The sequence below is a fragment of the Dendropsophus ebraccatus genome, chromosome 3 (genome assembly GCF_027789765.1).
Source record: "Dendropsophus ebraccatus isolate aDenEbr1 chromosome 3, aDenEbr1.pat, whole genome shotgun sequence".
Classification (NCBI taxonomy): domain Eukaryota; kingdom Metazoa; phylum Chordata; class Amphibia; order Anura; family Hylidae; genus Dendropsophus; species Dendropsophus ebraccatus.
Window position 1 is genome coordinate 30,632,168 of NC_091456.1, and position 20,348 is coordinate 30,652,515.

The 20,348-nt window shown below is 41.8% G+C and overlaps 1 protein-coding gene across 1 annotated transcript; it reads left to right on the forward strand.

Moving 5' to 3' along the window:
* Positions 1-3,198: 3,198 nt before the first annotated feature.
* Positions 3,199-4,131, forward strand: LOC138786424 (olfactory receptor 1E5-like). The gene has a single exon (XM_069963412.1). The coding sequence runs from the start codon at positions 3,199-3,201 to the stop codon at positions 4,129-4,131; it is 933 nt and encodes a 310-aa protein (XP_069819513.1).
* The last annotated feature ends 16,217 nt before the right edge of the window (positions 4,132-20,348 follow it).

Here is a 20,348-nt window from a genome sequence, read left to right on the forward strand (position 1 = left end):
TAATTGAATTACAGGCACACCCAAAAGTGCCCGCAATTCAAATAACCGTTCAGTGATGGACATGTAAAAATGCTAAGCTGTAATACACTGTTGTATTACATAGCCTTAAAACCAAAAAGTGGGCATGTCCCTTTAAAACCCACCATAAGTATCTATTAAAGAAACCGTGATTTTTTTTAAAAACAGATTTTGCAATATATCAACCACCACCAGAGTAGCGGAATGGTTTGGTTTTAGTTTGGTCATGTGAAAAACCTGGCAAATTTACTAAGGGTAATAGGACATTATTGTATTTGTTACTTTAATGCAGTGGATTTGTTATGGATATTACCGAAAGCATGTGCAGGATGCTAAGAATGGATAGCTGTCAACAATGAAATGCCAATGAAGGCAAGAAGAAGCATTGTCATGAAAAGACGTGCAACAGGCATAAAGGTAATGGAAAAAATGCAATTTTGAATAGTGACAAGACAAAGCCGTAAGTCTTAAAGGGGTTATCCAGCGCTACAAAAACATGGCCCCTTTTCCCCCTACTGTTGTCTCCAGTTCAGGTGCAGTTTGCAGTTAAGATCCATTTACTTTAATGGAACTGAGTTTTAAAACCCCACCTAAACTGGAGACAACAGTAAGGGGAAAGTGGCCATGTTTTGGTAGCGCTGGATAACCCCTTTAACAGATCTGCAATGCTTTCATACATAAGTGCCACGCTGCAGACGTGAGTTTGTCTATAAAGAGGACCTTTCACCACCCATGACTAGTGTTGAGCTGAGAGGCCAAGCTGTTCAGGTTCCAAAATATTCTCTGAACTCGAACGCTCGGCATTTGACTCCCTGTGGCTGCAGAAGAGTTTATAGCTCTTCGAAGAACATTGCAGAACCGAACAGTTTGGCTTTTCCGCTCAACACTACTCCTGGCATGTCTGTTTTAGCAAATGCATACAATGCCCATGAAACATGTTTTCTTATAGCTCTGTGATCCACCTTTCCTCCATTAGGGCCTGTTTACACAGGTGGAAGTTCAGAGCGGAACCCCTGCAGTGGACTCCGCTCGTACATGTAAATTCTTTGACTGGAGAGTGTCGGAGAGTGGTGGCGCGCAACACATTACATTAAGACACTGAGGCAGGTGGAATTCCAAATCCTCGGCGAGGTTCCAATTGGAATTTCCGCCAGTTTTACTTGGTGGGAATTGGCCCTTATTGCTACTATAAATCATATTTCCAATGGAAATATGCCCTGCAGTTAATACTTTTAATTGTGGGTGGTGTTTTTATTCAATGCACACACACAAAAAAAAAAATCCAACATACATTTTTTTACTGCACGAAAAATATCCTTTGAGAACATATTCATATTGGACATTTATCAAGACTGGAGTGCACAGTCTTCCATATCTATACAATCAAAATGTTTTCTGATATGAATTGACTTGTCCCTTTTCAGTGCCCCCAGAGATCTCTTAATCGGCACCATGGTTAAGTATTGAACTGCGGGTCCGCAAATTATGACAGAATTCTGAAATATCAAATATTTGGCATATTTGCCAAATGTATTAGGTGGTTTTTCATACTTTCCACACCTACCAGAAAAGTTTGTAATAAGGATTTGGAAAGAGGGTGTGGTTAAAGGAGTGATAACCTAAGATTTATTACCGCTTTGTCTCCAGTAACCCCCCCACCCCCACCCTCACCCCGCCTCCTCACTGAATGATTGACAGCTGATTTATCTTTTGCTGCTTGGGAATTAAACATAGCCAAAGATGAGCCTGCTGTCAACCATTCATTGGGCCAGTCTGAAGATGGAGTGGTATTCGTACAATGGGGAGGGTGCCAGAAGTGTCACACTTCTTAGTGATACTCTCCCAGGGAAATAAAAAGCAAAAAACTATAAGGAAAATGACAGACGCACCATAGGGTGAATCAGTTTAAAGAATTGTGGTGGTAGTGGTGAGGAATTCACTCCTCTGAAGATGTTGCGCTAAGAGCACAACATCTACAGTAGCAGAATAATGTACAGTAGTCACCCTGTGCAAGCTGCTTCACATATATCCTCCTGGAGACAAGGAGCCAGCCTAGCTCCTAGGTAAGACAACTATGTGTAGAGTACTAGGGTGGTGGATCCCCATTCCCAATATGCTGGAGACTTGTAGGCACACCAAGGAGTGATACTGGAAGTAGTAGTAGATATAAATATCCTACAGCTATTCATATCTACTACTACTTCCATCATCACTCCTTGGTGCCCCTACCAGAGAAATAATAGAAGCTTCTTACAAAGATAAAGGAAGGGAGGTAGCAGAATACTTGCTTTATAAGTGACTGGTAACCTTCAGAATTTAATATTTGGTACAGAAACCTTTGCAGTTACAGAGGTCACACATTGCCTCTAGGTTTGCAGTCACTATATTCAGATATTTTCCAGATCTTTCAGAATTTGGGGCAGTCGCTGGGCAACATTGAGACTCAGCTCCCTCCAAAGATTTTCTATTGGGTTGAGGTCTAGAGACTGGATAGGTCACTCCAGGACCTTGAAATGCTTCTTACAGAGTTACCCTTTAGTTGTCTTGGATGTGCGTTTTGGGTCATTGTCATGCTTGACCTAGACATGACCCATCCTTAATGCTCCTACTGAAGCAAGGAGGTTGTTTGCAAAAATCTTGCGAAACATGGCACCATCCATCCTCCATACTTCGTTCAATACAGTGTAGTTGTCCCAATATCTTGTGACTGGTTTATTAAAATGTATCACTGCCATAATGAATGCATGTAAGTAAAAAAAAAAACTCGCAAAAAAGTTTCAAAAAGTAAAGAATTGCACAAGCATATTCACCTGTGCTGACCAAATGTGGGCCTGCACCTGTTTGTGTGACTTTATAAAAAGTTGCAAATGATAAATTGGGCGCAAATCCCAGATTGTGCGAGTTTTTGGATGACTAATCAAAACAGGCAGATTAAAAAAAAAAAAAAAAACGTAAAAAATATTCCAAAATGACCAAAAATAAAAAAAATCTAATTATTCACCTAAAAATAGGCGCAAAGCCCTTGATAAATTTCCCTCTTAGTCTTTTTGTGATGCTGAATATATTTTTTTTATATTACTTTCACAACAATCTCATAGTATAACACACAATGCACCTTAATGAAGCACTTGACAGCATGGAACATTGTTAAGGAAAGCTTTTGCTATGCCAACAGGGAAGATGAACCAATCCAGCATTTCAGAATTCATTCTCCTAGGATTTTCTGTTAGTGAAGATAAACGCTTATACCTATTTACAGTCTTTCTTCTTATTTATATTTTAACCTTTGTAGCCAATTTGCTGATTATCATACTTGTGTACGCCAACATTCACCTTCATAACCCAATGTACTTACTTCTAAGTAACTTTTCGTTTCTCGAGATCTGTTACACAGCAGTTACAGTTCCCAAAATGCTTTCAGATTTGTTAGGTCAAAGCCAGACAATTTCTGTAGCTGGTTGTATCACTCAGTATCATTTCTTTTCTCTCTGTGCTGCCACGGAACATTTTCTCTTGGTTGTCATGGCATACGATCGCTATGTGGCTATTTGCCACCCTCTTCATTATGGCGGTATTATGAGCAATACATTCTGTATGCAACTTATTGCCACATGCTGGTCCGTCAGTGCCGTGTCTCTCACGATCCCAGCACTTTCCGTAGCCAAGCTTCATTTTTGTGGGCCAAATACAATCGACCATTTCTTTTGTGAATTCAACCCTTTATTAAAACTTTCCTGCACAGATACTTATATTGCTCAATATATTTTCAATTGTCTATCCTGGATTATTATACTTGGATGTTTAATTTGTATTGCTATCTCTTACGCCAAGATTATCTCTACCGTTATAAAAATTCCTTCTAGCCATGGTAAAAGGAAAGCTTTCTCAACGTGCACGTCCCATCTCACGGTGGTTGGGATATTTTATGGTACAGTCATTTTCATATACCTTCGACCAACAGTGGATGTTCCCTTCCACCAAAATAAAATAGTTTCTGTTTTTTACATAGTGGTAACGCCAATGCTTAATCCGATAATTTACAGCTTCAAAAATGAATCGTTAAGGAAAGCTGCTTCCAATGTTACTGACCGAATATTAATGAAACCATATTGAAGATACATGTAAATTATAAAAATCTGAAATGGCCAGTCAAATTGATCTTTTAATTTTTTAAGTACTGGGGAGGATAAAAGAAATAACATGCTGTTACCTCCCCGATTCCAGCACTGGTGGCCACCACCCTGGTCCCCCAGGCCTCAGCCATTTACTGTTCTGAGCGGGAACCAAGGTTGTGACATATGCAGTCCACTCAGCCAGTCAGCAGCCTTAGTGGCTGGCTGGGCGGACCACACACATTGCAACCTGGGTGCGGTTTAGACCAGGAATCGGCTGGGGACCAGGGACGGTCAGAGCACGTTTTTTTCTTTTATCCTCCCACTCCCAAGCACTTGTTAATACAATTGATTTGCCCGGACTACTCTTTAAACCCCTAGGGCCAGACTGTCACTTTCAGATTAATCAGGTACCTTCTGCTCTGCCGAGCAGAAATACTTGAGTCTCCCATTGTTTTCCACAGGGCTGGTCGAGCACTTAAGCTTTGAAGAATGCTCGACTCGGGTATGTATGTGCTTACTCATCTCTAACAGCAAAAACAAAGAGGCATCTGTAGGTTTCAAGACTTAATGAATAATAATAATAATAATAATTATATACATCTAGGAATTAAATTAATATTTTGGTAAATGTAAAGACACACAATGTGCATATTATAATACATAATGTCAAAATAGAATGTCATGGAATCTGTTTCATGTGTTGGACAGGTTTTTACTATTTTCCTATCCATAGCTTGTAAATACTACAAGCAAAGCCTTCTCTAATCATTGTCTGAGAAAGCAGGTGAAGCAATGGACATTGATTTAAGCTATTTTTAGAACTCAATTTAATTTTTGCTTATATAGTCAGGGGGGGTCTTCTGCCATGAGGCCACCTCAGGGAGCACCACTTGCTATTAGAAGAGGGGACAGGGCTGGTATAAGCACCCATGAAACCGAGGCCCACTATGCCATTGAGTGCTGTGTGTGGCCCTTTAATGGTGAGCAGCCATAATGAGTGCTCACAATTAAATGAGTCGGTGCTGTAATTGGCAATTGGTGCCACTCAATCACTTTTGTGCTGAAGGCAGCATAATCCCAAAGCCACAAGAGGCCACTCCCTCCCCTAGTGCTCCATCGCATGAGTTATATCACACGGGGGGATTACCTACCTTGGTGGAGACAGGGGTGGCGTGGGGACACAGCAATGGCTGGAGAGCGTGGCAGGCATAAACTGTATCAAAGACCCTGTAGACGTAAACTCTTTGAGTTTTTCAGTAATTGGTGCTACAATAGCTTTTCCTTAGAATTTGACCAGAGCAGGCTAGCCTTTGCTCCCTCTGCACCCCAAGGAGCCATAGGCATTCATGACCTTGCTATTTTACTTGTCAATCATTGGGCCATTTTTTTGAAGATACTAACAATTGCATACTGGTATGCCCAGGTCCTTTGCTGCAGCCAAACTGCAGGTAAAAAAGTAACATTCATATTACCTGTGGTGTGGACGTGCACACATCCACACCACAGGTAATACAAATGTTACTTTTTTATCTCCAGTTTGGCTACAGCAAAGGACCTGGGCAATAGGCAATCATTATTTGCACTTTAATAGCTAGAGGTTCATGCAATGTTTCTCTTGGAATATAGTCCACTGTGCAATAATTGATGATAGAGCCATTGTTTACTTATTTATGTACTGATCCTGTGTGGTGGTTGTTTCTTGTGTGTATGGCCATGGGCTCTTTTAACCAAATTTACTTGCATCATGTATTTTAAGAATTCGATTAATAAAGATTTTTTGTGATTTAACATTATAGTTTGGTACGTTTTTGGAGGAATTAATAGTTTTCCAGCCAGGGACAGGCTGTTATTGGTCAATATAGGAGTCCATTGCATACTGGGTGCATTCGAGAAGACTTTCCCTTTGGAAATGCAGTAATTCAATTGTTAAATGTAGTGGCCCAGAACAGAAGCTTTTTCCCTAATTATAAGTATGTATCTGTATCTGTATTTATTTATATTCTGACTGTATCTGTTCTGAAAGGAATAATGGCCACTACAAACTGTTAGTGTTATGTCACCCCCCCCCCCCAGTGTTCAAGTTTGGTATTACTCATATTTCTCATACATATTGGTTTATTTGTTGGTTAATAGTGTGATGATACCTCAGGCCTGGTATCACGTGACCTCCCTGGCTGCCAAAGTAACCATAACAGCCGTTGAGCTCTGGCTGGGATCAGTTGGTCACACCCCTTTTTCTAGAGACTTCCCTCTACCTTCAAGGGGGAAGGACGTGTGCGTGTCCTCAAGAAAATACCCTGCGGTATACTATCTATTGTTGGTCTGAAGTATTCCTGTCTAGTCCAGATCATCCTGACTCTTCCATTCTCATATTTATCTAAGATCTGGGTATCGTTTCCAGTCACAGCCGCTCCATCATTAACAGCAAGTATCCTGTTCATCCTGTTTACCCAGCATCGTACTACCGTGACTACTACGCCCATCATTTAATTGGCCCTCACTTAAAGTAACGCTACTACACCACGGCCTATTGCAGCATCATCTACTACCATCAGTTGTATTTAGATTTACTTCAATCCTGGCTGCGTCCAGAGAGATAGACTGTTGCTATTAGTAACCACCGAGTTAATAAACGTACCACTACCATTGTTTCTGAACCCTGGCATTGGTCTGGTTATTGGTGCCTCGACTAAGGACAACGAAGAATCGTGTGGTGTAACGGGGTCCTGCTTGGACAGATGCCTGTCAGTTAGCCAGCTCCCCTTGTGCCATAACCGTGATATAATACTGTACCTGTCCAATGACTGGACAAGGATAAATGCAGTACTAAGTCCCTAAGGGGACTACAGAAGTGTATAAATATAAATATATATATTATTTTTTTTTTTTTAAACTTTAAATAATAAGATGCAGTAGTAAAAGTTTTTCTATTTTTTAAAGAAAAAATCTAAATAGAGAAAAAATAAACATGTCTGGTATTGTGGCATGCAAAATTGCCCAAACTACTAAGATACAATGTTATATAAAAAAAAATACTAAATGCAACATTTGTTTGTTTGTTTTTAATAGGCACATTACATTTCAGATAAAAATTGAATAAAAAGTGATCAAAACATCCCAAACATACCAAAATCATAATGATAAAAACTAGTAATCATTGTGCAAAAAAGTAAGCCCCCAAAGAGCTCTGTAGATGTTAAAATAAAAAGTTATAAAGAATAAGAGCAATTTAAAGAAATTTTTATTAATATATTTTAATCACAGAAATACATAAAAAAATATACAAACTGGGTATCATTATAATCATTCTGACTTAAAGAATACTGATAGCATATTAATTTTTCCACGTGAAGCAATGATGTGCGAAAAGAGGTTAAAATTAGAGATGAGCGAACCTTGAGCATGCTCGAGTTCATCCAAACCCGATCGTTCGCCATTTGATTAGCGGGGGCTGCTGAAGTTGGATAAAGCCCTAAGGCTATGTGGAAAACATGGATATAGTCATTGGCTGTATTCATGTTTTCCAGACAACCTTAGAGCTTTATCCAACTTCAGAAGCCCCCGCTAATCAAACGATCGAACAATCGGGTTCGGATGAACTCCAGCATGCTTGAGGTTTGCTCATCTTTAGTTAAAATCAATTTAAAACACACAAATAACAACTAGAGATGAGCGAACCTCGAGCATGCTCGAGTCGATTCGAACCCAAACTTTCGGCATTTGATTAGCGGTGGTTGCTGAACTTGGATAAAGCTCTAAGGTTGTCTGGAAAACATGGATACAGCCAATGACTATATCCATGTTTTCCACATAGCCTTAGGGCTGTATCCAACTTCAGCAGCCCCCGCTAATCAAATGGCGAACGTTCGGGTTTGGATCGACTCGAACCCGAACCTGGTTCGCTCATCTCTAATAACAACCTTACAGCACCTAGAGCTCTTTCCACTTACAGGGGCCTTTATGTTGTCATTTGACCTAGGACTTTTCTCCAAATTTTATTTTATTGGTATTTCTGAGATTCATTGGTACAGATAGGTTAACAAGTAATTCACCCAGTAAGTGGGGCTCTGATCCTGGACACAGGACTGAACCATAAGATTTTTTTTGTGTTTTTACTTGACTTTAACCTCTTGTCTCACAGTGTTATTATTTATTAATTAGATTATATTAGTTAGATTATATTGCTTCAATAATGCTGGCTTCACAATGCCTTAAAGTTGTGGAAAAACGCCAATAAAACACCATGGCTTTCTTTTTTTTCCCCAAAAATTCCAGCGGCGAGATGTTAGCTGGAGGTCAATAGACGTTTATAATATGCCTTACACTTATATATGGACTGCACAACAAATTATATAAAAAAAATGATGACAGTAATATCCTAACCATAAAAATCACAAACCCATACAAGAGGAGGTTGCGCCTAAAACTAGACGCAACCTCTACTAATCCAGATAAAGTGCAAGTGCCGTGGGCCATAATGACTAGCAGCATCAAAAATGAACAAATAAAGCCATAGCTACTGTCCTGTGAGGTAAGTTGGGATGAAAATACCACACGCATTCCGTCCTGCAAGAGAACTGTTCCCATAGACTTTAATGGGATTGTTCTGGTGGTCTCAAATATTGCTGTGCATATGGCGTTTTTTGTTTTTGTCACCTTTTGTGGTCCAGCTAGGTAATGTAATGGCAGAGGGGAAAAAAAGTTCAGCACACAAAGAGGGAGATTTATCAAAATGGTGTAAAGTAGAATTGTCTTAGTTGCCCCCAGCAACCAATCAGATTCCACTTTTTATTCTTCGCAGATTAGTTGTTGATTACTTGACACCAGTTTGGCAAATCTCCCCCATAATGTTTAAACCACAAAAAAAGAGCATTCACATATAAGGTCAAAAACCCAAGAAAAAATGTAAACACCTTATAAAAACATCATGTGCAGCATTTTTGGTCTGAAAAATGCCAGACAAAAAGGTGTGTGAGGAAAAATTTAAGCTATTGGTTGGAGGTAAGTTTTATGTATTTTTTTTTCTTTTAGATATGTTTTTATGACATACAGCTTACTTCTATTGGGTCTACATAAACTATCAACAAAAACCACCCTGATTTATAGGCATTGCATAGTGGACAGTATTTCTTGAAAAAGTTTTTTTAATAGCCATTTTTACATCTTTGTTCCGAAAGCTATATATAAGAGGGTTTAGCACAGGGGTCACTACAATGTAAACAACAGACAGGACTTTATTTAATTCATAATCTGTGCTGGCTCTTGGGCGAACATAAACAAAGGCCACTGCCCCAAAGAATATTAGTACAACGGTAAGGTGTGAAGCACAAGTCGAGAAAGCTTTGAATTTCCCAGTAAAGGAGGGAATTGTTGAGATTGTCATTATAATTCGAACATAAGTTCCTAGGGTCAGAGCAAATGAAAACAAGACTATTGAAGAAGCGAAGAAGAAATTCAAGGTCTGCAGCTTATTTGTATTTTGACATGATAGTTGCAGCAAAGGTGAAAGATCACAAAAGAAATGCTGAATAATCCTACCACAAAACTTTAATTTGGCTATTATGAAAGTGGGGATTAGGTTTGTAGAACAGCCCACTATCCAACATGCCAGAACTAGGTTGCAACATACAGGGCCACTCATAATTAGCTTATAGCGCAGTGGGTTGCAGACTGCACAATATCGATCATAAGACATAACCGATAGAAGAAAACACTCAATGGATCCAAAGCCAAAGAAAAAATAAAACTGGGTAATACAATTTGTAAAGGATATAAATCTGTTCCTCCCAGATAAGAGAACAAGGATTTGCGGAATTGTTACAGACGTGTATAAAATTTCAACAAAAGAGAGGTTGCTGATGAAGAAGTACATGGGACTGTGGAGGCGGACATCAGTGCAGGTTATGGTTATAATGATGATATTTAAAGTGACCGTTAAGACATACATGATGATGATGATTCCAAACACGCTCCAGTGCCATGTGTAGAACACAGGGAATCCAAGCAATATAAAGTCTGTAGTATTATAATAGAATATACTTTCCATTCTGCATATATATTGAGATCATGTTAGCATATTTTATCTTCGTACATGTAACATAAAATGCCTTTTTTATTTATGTTCATGTTCCATAAAAGTTTTGTTTTTTTATGTTAACCCCCTCCCGCTGCTGTGCAGTAAGTTAACCTTGCTGCAGTCTATGCCCGAGGCTACGGCAACATTAATTCACAAATGCAGGATGACACAGGCACAGTAGCTGTGCCTGTGTCATCCATAGCGGGTACAATTGTCAGCACCCAAGCCGCACTTCGGTGCTGACATTTAACACTATAGATACTGTGGTCAGCACGACCGCATAATGTGATCGCAGAGTCCCGATGGTAGCCACAGCCACGGTAGCCTGAGGCTTCCGGTGTCCTGGCTACAGAGGCCGTCGGGGAAGGGAGGAAGGTAAGGCCGGCTTGAGCGTGCAGCCGAGAGCTCTGTCCCCTCCCCTCCCTCCCCTGCAGCTGTTACAAGCTTCTAACAGAGGCCGGGGGACAGAGAGGAGGGGGCAGAGATAGGGACTTTAGGGAAGTCAAAAACAACCTGGGCATTGATGAATCAATGGCCCATGGTAGTGAAAGGGTTAAAGACTATAGTTGAATGAAATGTACTACCAGCTGAATATGATTATATATGTTAGAATATGGTTAATGCTGAAGACTAGTTTACTATTAGACATGAGAGAACCTGGCTGCCCGAATCAGAGTTCGAACCGAAATTTTTTACACTATTACACTGATCTGGCTTGACAACAGAAACTTAGGTCAATCTTCCAAGACCACTTCTTGTAGGATGCTATCTCTGGGCAGATAAAAAAAAACAGTGTCTTACAGGGAATATATTCACAGACACTATACCATGCAATCGGGATGTATTCTTAAATAGTAGTGTTTATTAGTGATGAGCAAATACTGTTCGATCAAATAGATATTCGATCGAATAGTGAGATATTCGAATATTCGATATTCGTACGAATATCCCACGAATATTCGATAAATATTCTATAAGCGTTCTAATCCCCCAGCCTCCGGTTTCACCCTCCAAATGGTCAAATAGATGGTTTTCACTAATCGAATACTTGTTCCCATAGACTTCAATGGGATCGAATATTCGATCGAATATTCGAATATTTGCGGGATATTCGTACGAATATCAAATATTCAAATATATCACTATTCGCTCATCACTAGTGTTCATCCATATTTACTGTATATAGAATATATACAGTTGACTTATACGCTGGCTGGCTTTGATCTCCATGACGCTCCATGCCAGGTGCCTGGAAAAGCTGGATTCAGTCCAGGGAAACTTTTCCCAGTTTCCCAGGACTCGATCCAGCTTTTTCAGGTACCCGTGGTGGAGCGTCAGGGAGCGCCACAGAGATCAAAGGCACCTGGCATATAAACCGACTGCCGAGCAAGCAAAGCGCTTTGTTCCATTTGTAATGTAAATTTGCTCGTCAGAACCATGACATTGTCTCATGTGCATAATCAGACAGGGATACCCATTCCCTTAAGTCAGTGATCTCATAACTTCTCTAATTCTAATCTGAAGCCTACGTATTGTCTTCCCAATATAATAAAATTGGGACAAAATATCACATAAACATTTTTTATTTGACAGGAAATAAAATCACTGATCTCATATTGTTTCCCACCAATCTTCGGCTACAAACTACCAATCAATTGGTCACATATATTTCCATTTCCACACTTGTGATAAATTCGAGAGAGAGGCAAAATTAGTTCATAGTTCATTAGATGGGCTATGCAGCCAGCTCACTATCACCTTCAGACAGACACTATCTCAAGCGACTCTGACCAAGGGGACTCTTTCCACTCCACTTCTTCTGCCAGTTCTAAGGCATCAACATGTATCAAAAGCAGCAGAAAGCGTCTAATTTAGTTTGGATAACATAATGACCACATTTTTACAGCCTTTATGTATCCAATATGACACACCTGAGGAAACAGATTTCGCCCAACAACTAAACAACCAGGTTCAGTCATACCTGGACTGGCCTCCAGTACATATTGTAACCGTAATCCCTTCTTGCCTAATGGGTGGGGAGGTGGCAAAGTGGGGAGAAGATGTGGCCTCCCCCCGTCCCAGATTTACCATGATTTATTCCCTAAATCATGACAGAAATGTACACCTGCTTGGGAGCACGTGTAGATTTCTCCACCCGCTGCACGGCAGGTGCAGGTCAGTCCGATTTCACTAAGAAACATGTACTCCTGTCAATTATCATTTGGGATCCCCTCAGCGTAACTGTGGGGCTTCCGATCAAATTGCTTGACAGCCATAGTATACAATTTATCAGTGCAGTCTGATCTTCAGTCTTCTGCTCCACAGGAAGGCTCCCTTAGAAGATAGTAGAGGACACTGATAAAGGCTATGCTATGGCATAGCATTGACCAGTGTATGCAATCCAATGGTTACATGTAATAGTCCCCTGGGGGGGGGGGAAGGTTTTGAAAATATGCCAAAGCCCCTCCCCCAATAACATTTTAAATCACCCCTCTTTCCCATTTTATAAATAAAACATGTAAAAATAATCAAATAAATAAATATTGTAGACCGTAGTGTGCGTAATTGTCTGATCTATTAAAATAAAGCAATATTATTTCCGCACAGTGAACAGCATAAACAAAAAAAAAACGGCAAGAAAATTACCTTTTTTTAATACAAATATGATACTAATAAAAGCTACAGATCCGGGTAAAAAAAATGATTCCCTATTCAACCCTGTAGACAAAAAAGTATAAGCGTTATAAGAGTCACAATAGCACCATTTTAATAATACCTATTTGCAAAAAAAAAAAAAAATTCCCGTTAAAAAAAAAAGTTAAACATTAGAAAAGCTCTGTTAGGCTATGTGCATACATTATAAGAGAACGGCCAGTCTCTGAAAATATCTTTTCGGACACAGCGTTCTGATGCGGGCGCATCCGTGCGCGCCCGTATCTGAACTCCCCACAGCACACTATGGAGCGTGCGGCCGCTCGCTCCACAGTGTGCACTGACATAGTTTTCTACGGCTGCTATTCACTGAATAGCGGCCGCAGGAAGCTGACATGTCAGTTGTTTGCGGCACTGCTAGGGATCCCGGCAGGAGCGTATACTGTGTATACGCTCCGGCCCAGGATCACATAGACGGAAAGGTAATAATTTTGATTTTACGAAAATATACATTGTGTGAACATAGCCTAAACATGCATACCACTGTATTCAGACTAACCTATACAATAAACATATCATGTCAAGTTTAACATTAAGTTCATTACGTAAAAGATGGAAACCCTACAAAAATTTGCGAAATTGTATTTTTCCCCCCCAATTTTAAACCATAAATAATATTTTGGGGGTTTCATCACTTATTTTATGGTAGAATGAAAGGCACCATTTCAAAGTAAACTTGTTCTTGAAAAAAAAAAAAACCCTTACATGACATTTACATGAAAAAATAAAGAGCTATGGATCTTAGAAGACAACTAGGAAAAAAAAAGAATACACAAAAATGAGAATTGTCTAGGTCATTAAGGCCATTTCAGGCTCTTTTATTATGGGGTTGAAAGGGATAATTTTTGGGTGCTTTGAAAAAAGCCATTTTGATTTCACTGTAGTGTTAAACCTGTTGCTGCTACTTTCTACAAAAAAAAAGGCCAAATCTTAACAATTCAATGCCGTTTCATCTTCACTCTACATCAAAGAGTATCAAATCTGTTGCTGGTACTCCCTGTGAAGATACCTAATTTTAAAAATGATTTTTTCTTTATTGTATGGGGTGCTAAACCTGTTTCTGCTAAACATTTGCTTAAAAAGAATACACTTTTAGACTACCTAAAAGTGTGTGGCAGTGCTTACTACAGTGTAAAAAAAAAAAAAAATTAAACTAGAATTTAAAAAAAAAAAATGGTTTGTTTAGAACCGATTTGGGTCAAACCAAATCTTCAATGCAAAATTTTGGAAACCATTCAAATCTAACTTTTCAAAAGTTCATCCCTTTCTAATTATAATATAATGAAAATACAATTAAATGTATAATATAATATAAATACAATTCTTAAATATATGGATATTTTTCTATCTAGTCTCCTTTTGTTTAAAGTATGAAAACTTCTTGACTACAGTAGGGCTAAGTTCCCACTACGTGATTTTTCAACCGTTATTGCTGACGAACGTCAAAAGGTTATTTAATATTTGCTAATGACGACCATCTGTACTGGTCATGTTTTTGACGGCCATAGGCAATAACAGCTGAAAACTCCCGCAGTGTGAACTTAGCCTAACACTGTAACAACATAAACATTAAATAAAATTAAAAAGGTAACAAAAAGAGTTCTTGTCAGGATATATAGGACCAGCAAGACAAAGAACAGGTGCAGCTCAACACTGGCACCCTCCCCGCTGTCACTGCCTACTTGCCATAGCAGTCCTAGCGACAGTGGACAACTTGTTGACGATCCCTACCCTATATAGTATGAACACAAAACAACAGACAGGACAAATGCAACACAATATAGAAAGGGCAGAGGTCCAAGTCAGCAACAGGAGGGAGGTGCAGTACAAAACGTTATCCAGGAGAATAGTTAAGTCCAAAAAACAAAAGTCAGGTAACCGAATATACAATAGGTCAACAAACACTATAAAATAGGCTCTATTGCAGGCAAGGAACATGACACAAGTGAGGATACTTATGGAGCCTGGAGTTCCAGCCCCCAGGTGTGATTGGGAACTGAGGCACCAGGTCCTGCACAGATACCGACAGCTGACTGGTGAGTCAGCTGTCATTCAACAATCAATGAACTCTCTACACCTATGTTGATCAGCCAGGGAGTGAAACTGACCACTGCTACAACCAGGAATAGCAGAGCAGAGCTAAACCTGAGCAGCATTCTAGCTGCTATGGACGCAAAGCTACAAACAGTAGAGGGGTACATACCACAGAATGGGATGCCAGTGTATGCTGCAGCCGTGATTTCCTATTCCTTTTCATGGCCCAAACAGAAGTCAGAGAGAATTCAATAGCAAAATTGCCTGCATTATTGAGTCTTGTTTAATTAGGCTGTACTAGTTGAAGAAGGCATGGACAGAGTCACTATTTTGAGCTTTTGAAATAAACTGCCCCCTGCTGTACACCATAGTATACATCAGCATTCTGCCAAAGAATACATTTGACGTACACCCAAAGTGCAGTGTGGACCCACCCTAGAGTGATTTTATATTTAGTTGTAATTAATAAAGTAATAATACCTGAGATGATACTTACACTACAAGATGGGCCTCAGAGAAAGCGATGTTTTATTATATAGATTCATGGTGATCAGAAAGTAATATTGGTATATTCCCAGCTCAATAAACACATGCAGCATTGATATATTCTTTGTTCTTTCTGTGTGTACAAGCTACTAGCCCAATATTACATCTAAACAATGACAAATAGCTCACATTAAAAATTAAAGAAGAGAAAGACATTTTAAAGGTTGCACACATTGAAATTTAAAGTGTTCTGCAAATCTCCAATAGTCACAAGGTTGATATATATATATCTAGTTTCTAAGAATAAACATAATGTTTCCCCCGTGTATACTTGCTATAGATATTCCCCAAATAATAATGCAGATAATAGTAGTGTATTCCTTGTATAATATTACTACCATATTCCCGGTATAATACATTTGTTGATCGTTGTAAAAAAAAAAAAAACAATGGTGGCTTCTAGGAGCCCTTGTACCCAGCCTGAATGTCCTTGCTGGGAGCAGGATTACAACATCCAGTCGGCTGATTTAGTTTTCTGCACTGGAAATCATTGTATGATAATTTGATTTTAACGCTTCCAAGACCATGGGTTACTGATTCCTCAGCTCCCAGGTTGTTTTGGACTTCAGCTTATAGGATCATAATGATCCCATATAAGCAGATGTCCCTAGCTCTGGCCCCTCTCTTCTGTCCCCTGCTGCTGTTAGAAGCTTATAATAGTGGTAGGGGAGAGAAGGCAGGGGGCAGAGCTTGCTGTCACGCTCCGGGAGCATCCACACGCCCTATTTACCTCCCTTCCATCCCCTCCATCCTCTGTAGCCAGGAAACTGGAAGGCAGAACACCGAAAGCCTCAGGCTACCATCGGGGCTCTGTGATCACATCCCAGACCCCTGATGGTTACCAGACAGAAAATTCTCCCTCAGTGCGAAGCCCTATAGATGCTGCTGTCTATAGGGTTAACTGTCAGCACCAGTTGCAGTGGGTCCCCCGCTATCGCTGACAACCGTTAGCCGCCGCAATTGTGCCTGCTTCTGTGCCTGTGTCATCCTGCATTGTATATTAACATTAACAACAGGCATAGGCTGCAGCAATGTTAATTTACTATGCAGCGACGGGAGGGGTTAATGGCATCTTTGCACAGCACATAAACTAACTACTTTTTTATTAGTTCCTAATAATTGTTTGCATACATATTTGCAAAATTTGTTTTAAAACTAGTTCCTCAAACAAATTTCTCATAATTTATAATATATTTCATCTGATTTTGGGATCTGGCCGGGGAGGAGTTGGCTGAGAGAAACCACGTCCACTCACCTCCCTGGTTCCAGCAGCTGGTCTTGTTTCACAGCGCTCCGGTCCCCGGTGCCTGGTCGCCTCTTGGTGTCTGGTGCGGGCCCGAGACGTGAAGTCTCAAGTCCCCTCAGCCAGTCAGTGACAGAGGCGGAATCTGAGCGGACTTGAAACAGATCCCGCCTCTGTCACTTACTGGCTGAGCGGACTTGAGACGTCACGTCTCGAGCCCGCGTCAGACACCAGGAAGCGGCCGGGCACCGGGGACCGGAGCGTCGCGATACGGGACCCGGTGCTGGAACCGGGAAGGTGAGTGGACGTCGTTTCCCTCAGCCACCTCCTCCCCGGCCAGATCCCAAAATAGCCCCCCTCACCGGGGTACCTCATTAACTGTCAGCACCGGAGAATGGCACCAGAGGGCCCTGGCTATCACTGAAAGCCGGGGAATGCTGCAGATGACACAGCTTCTTTGTTCCTGTGTCACCCAGAGAACATTATTTAATGTCACTGCAGCATTGGTCATAAGCTGCAGCAACATTAATTATAACAGGACATCAGCGGAGGGAGGGGGTTCACTAATGGCCAGAACCTTGTCAGTCTGGGCTGGCGTCTTGATGGCAGGATGGTATTGCTGGGTCAGTCTGGGCTGGGGGGTTTCAGTGGCAGGTTGGTGTTGTTATGTTAGTCTGGGCTGGGGGGGTGTCCTGGTGGCAGGTTGGTGTGGCTGTGTCAGTCTGGCCAGGGGTCCTGGTGACAGGCTGGTGTGGCTGGTGTGGCTGCTGGCCTTGAGCTGCTTTCTGGGTTCTCTTACAACCAGCTGGGTCAATCTTTGAGGTAATCCAGGTGGAATACTGGCGTGGCTGCTAGGACTGCTCCCCTCACATTGCCACAAGGCCAATGTCTAAACCTAAATGAAGCAGAAAGATGGCACTGCTATGTTATTTAATGCTGAGTGTCACATGACCCACTTCAGCCTCCTGCATTAATTGGTGAAGGCTGGGCCATTTGATGCTCAAATGATTCAACTCCCAGCAAAGTATTGTGGGACACTGTGGGTAGCAGTGCCAATAGTCCAGGTGGGTCATTGCTCCACTCCGGACCACCATGACAACAACTATAACCGGCCCTCTAAAATAAAACCAGGTGTGCCACCATACCTGTGAGCCCAACCGGCACTGCCGTCACGACACAACATCTTTGGGCCTGGCTATATCTCAGCCAACAACCATATATATCTCCTCCATAACACCGCAGGAGGTCACCACATTTGGTGTTGAATGAATGCACTGGCGCTGATACAATGAGATGAGATTCGGCTGACTGCCTTCTAGCATAAACTAGTCACTTACAGCAGTCTAGTAGCAGCAGCAGGTTTGGCACCCCAGTGAAGACGTTAAGAAGAAATGGCATCGAATTTTCTGAATTGAATTAAAGACTTACACCAGTTACACCAGTAGCAGCATTAGGGTTCATTTACACAGAAAGATTATTTGACAGATTATCTGCCAAAGATTTGAAGCCAAAGCCCGAAATGGATTTGAAAAGAGGAGAAATCTCAGGCTTTCCTTTATGGCCTGATCTCTGTTTATAGTCTGTTCCTGGCTTTGGCTTCAGATCTTTGGCAGATAATCTGTCAGATAATCCTTCTGTGTAAGTGGACCCTTATGTTAAGTTTACACGAGGCGATTATTGGCCCGATCGTACGATTAACGATTTCGAAGTAACAATTTTTTTTTTATAATGATCAGCGTTTAGACGGTACGATATATGGTACGGAAAAATCTTTTTGCGCTCGTTTTGTGATCGCGCGCCCGCAGCCTGGCCCGCCCGCAGCACGCCCCCCCGCTCGCAGCCCGGCCCTTCTCATCCGCAGCCCGGCCCCACGGTCAACCGCAGCCCCAATCGCCCCACCGCTGCTGATCCGATCGTCCCCCCGCTGCCGCTCCAGTCACCCCCCCCCCGCTGCCGCTCCGATCGCCACCCCCGCCGCTCCGTTCGCCCCCTGCTGCCGCTCCGATCGCCACATCCGCCGCTCTGATCGCCACCCCCCTGCCGCCGCTCGGATCGCCACCCCCCGCCGCCGCTCTGATTGCCCCCCCCCTGCCGCTCCGATCGCCACCCCCGCCGCTCCGATCGCCCCCCCCCCCGCTGTCGCTCTGATCGCCACCCCCCGTTCCGATCGCCACCCCCCGCTCCGATCGCTGCTCCGATTGTTCTCATTTTTAATTAATTTGCGGTAACTGTGCAGGTTTAATCATGTGATAATTTATTGTCAGCGTCACTACATGTGCGACAATGTACACCTGTGTACATAAGGGGAGGATCCTAGTATTCTCCCATTCTACCTGCAGAGGAATGAAGAGAGAGGTAAGAGCTTGTTCACACTTGTGTTGCTTGGCACACTTTTTCCGCCGGTGGTGCCTGCGGGGTGCGGGGGGGCCTTTTAGTGTCTGGTTCTGTGACAATGGGGTTGCAGGGCCATTCTGTGGCCCCCCTTCTCTGCTTGCGCACGTTTTGCGAGGATTGTGGTCGCTGACCGGCACAGTGATGTTTTTTTGTTAGGGACTCATGTGTATCAGAAGACCTGCACGTGGTACATGAGGCAATATGGTTTGGCCAAATTATATACTAACTTCTAATGTTGGTTTTAAATGTAGCTGAATAAGCTTTCGTGTCAGCCATGGGTGCGATGTGCAGCCATTTCTGTCTTTTTGGCTTGTGCATATTTCATGTATTCTGTCCCTTTTTTCATTGTGGCTAGCACTCGTGCTTTGTAAGACCCATGTGAACTAAATTAGCAGGAAGCACCTGTGTACATAAGGGGAGGATCTCCTAGTATTCTTCCATTCTACCTGCAGAGGAATGGAGAGAGAGGTAAGAGCTTGTTCACACTTGTGTTGCTTGGCGTCCACTTTTTCCTTCGGTGGCGCCTGCGGGGTCCGGGGGTCCTTTTAGGGTCTGGTCCTGTGACAATGGGGTTGCAGGGCCATTCGGTGACCCCCCTTCTCTGCATGCGCACATTTTGCGGGGATTGTGGTAGCTGACCAGCACAGTGATGTTTTTTGGTTAGGGACTCATGTGTATCAGAAGATCTGCACGTGGTACATGAGGCAATATGGTTTGGCCAAATTATATTATTATAGTTTTAAATGTAGCTGAATAAGCTTTCGTGTCAGCCATGGGTGCGATGTGCAGCCATTTCTGTCTTTTTGGCTTGTGCATATTTGATGTGTGCCTTTTTTTCCTACATGTAGTATTGCATTGGGGGCTATGGTGATTATGTGTGTTTTTCACTTCTTTTATACTTTTAAGTCCCCACTATGGGGACTTTAAAGAGTAACTGTCATGTTTCTTTTTATTATAAAAATCAGTAGTATAAGCGATTTTAAGAAACTCTGTAATAGGTTTCATCATCCAAAAAAGCCTCCTTCTGTACTCAAGAAGCAATCTCCCAGCCTCCCCCCCTGATTTCTTATCTGTGCATTATCAGGCAAACACGTCTTTATTACAGAGAAGCCAGTGAAGACGGGCTCTGCTCTCTCCATTGTAAGCCTAGGAAGGGGGGAGGGGCCGAGGGAGATGAGGGAGCAGGGAGAGGTGACATGAAAGTCAGCTG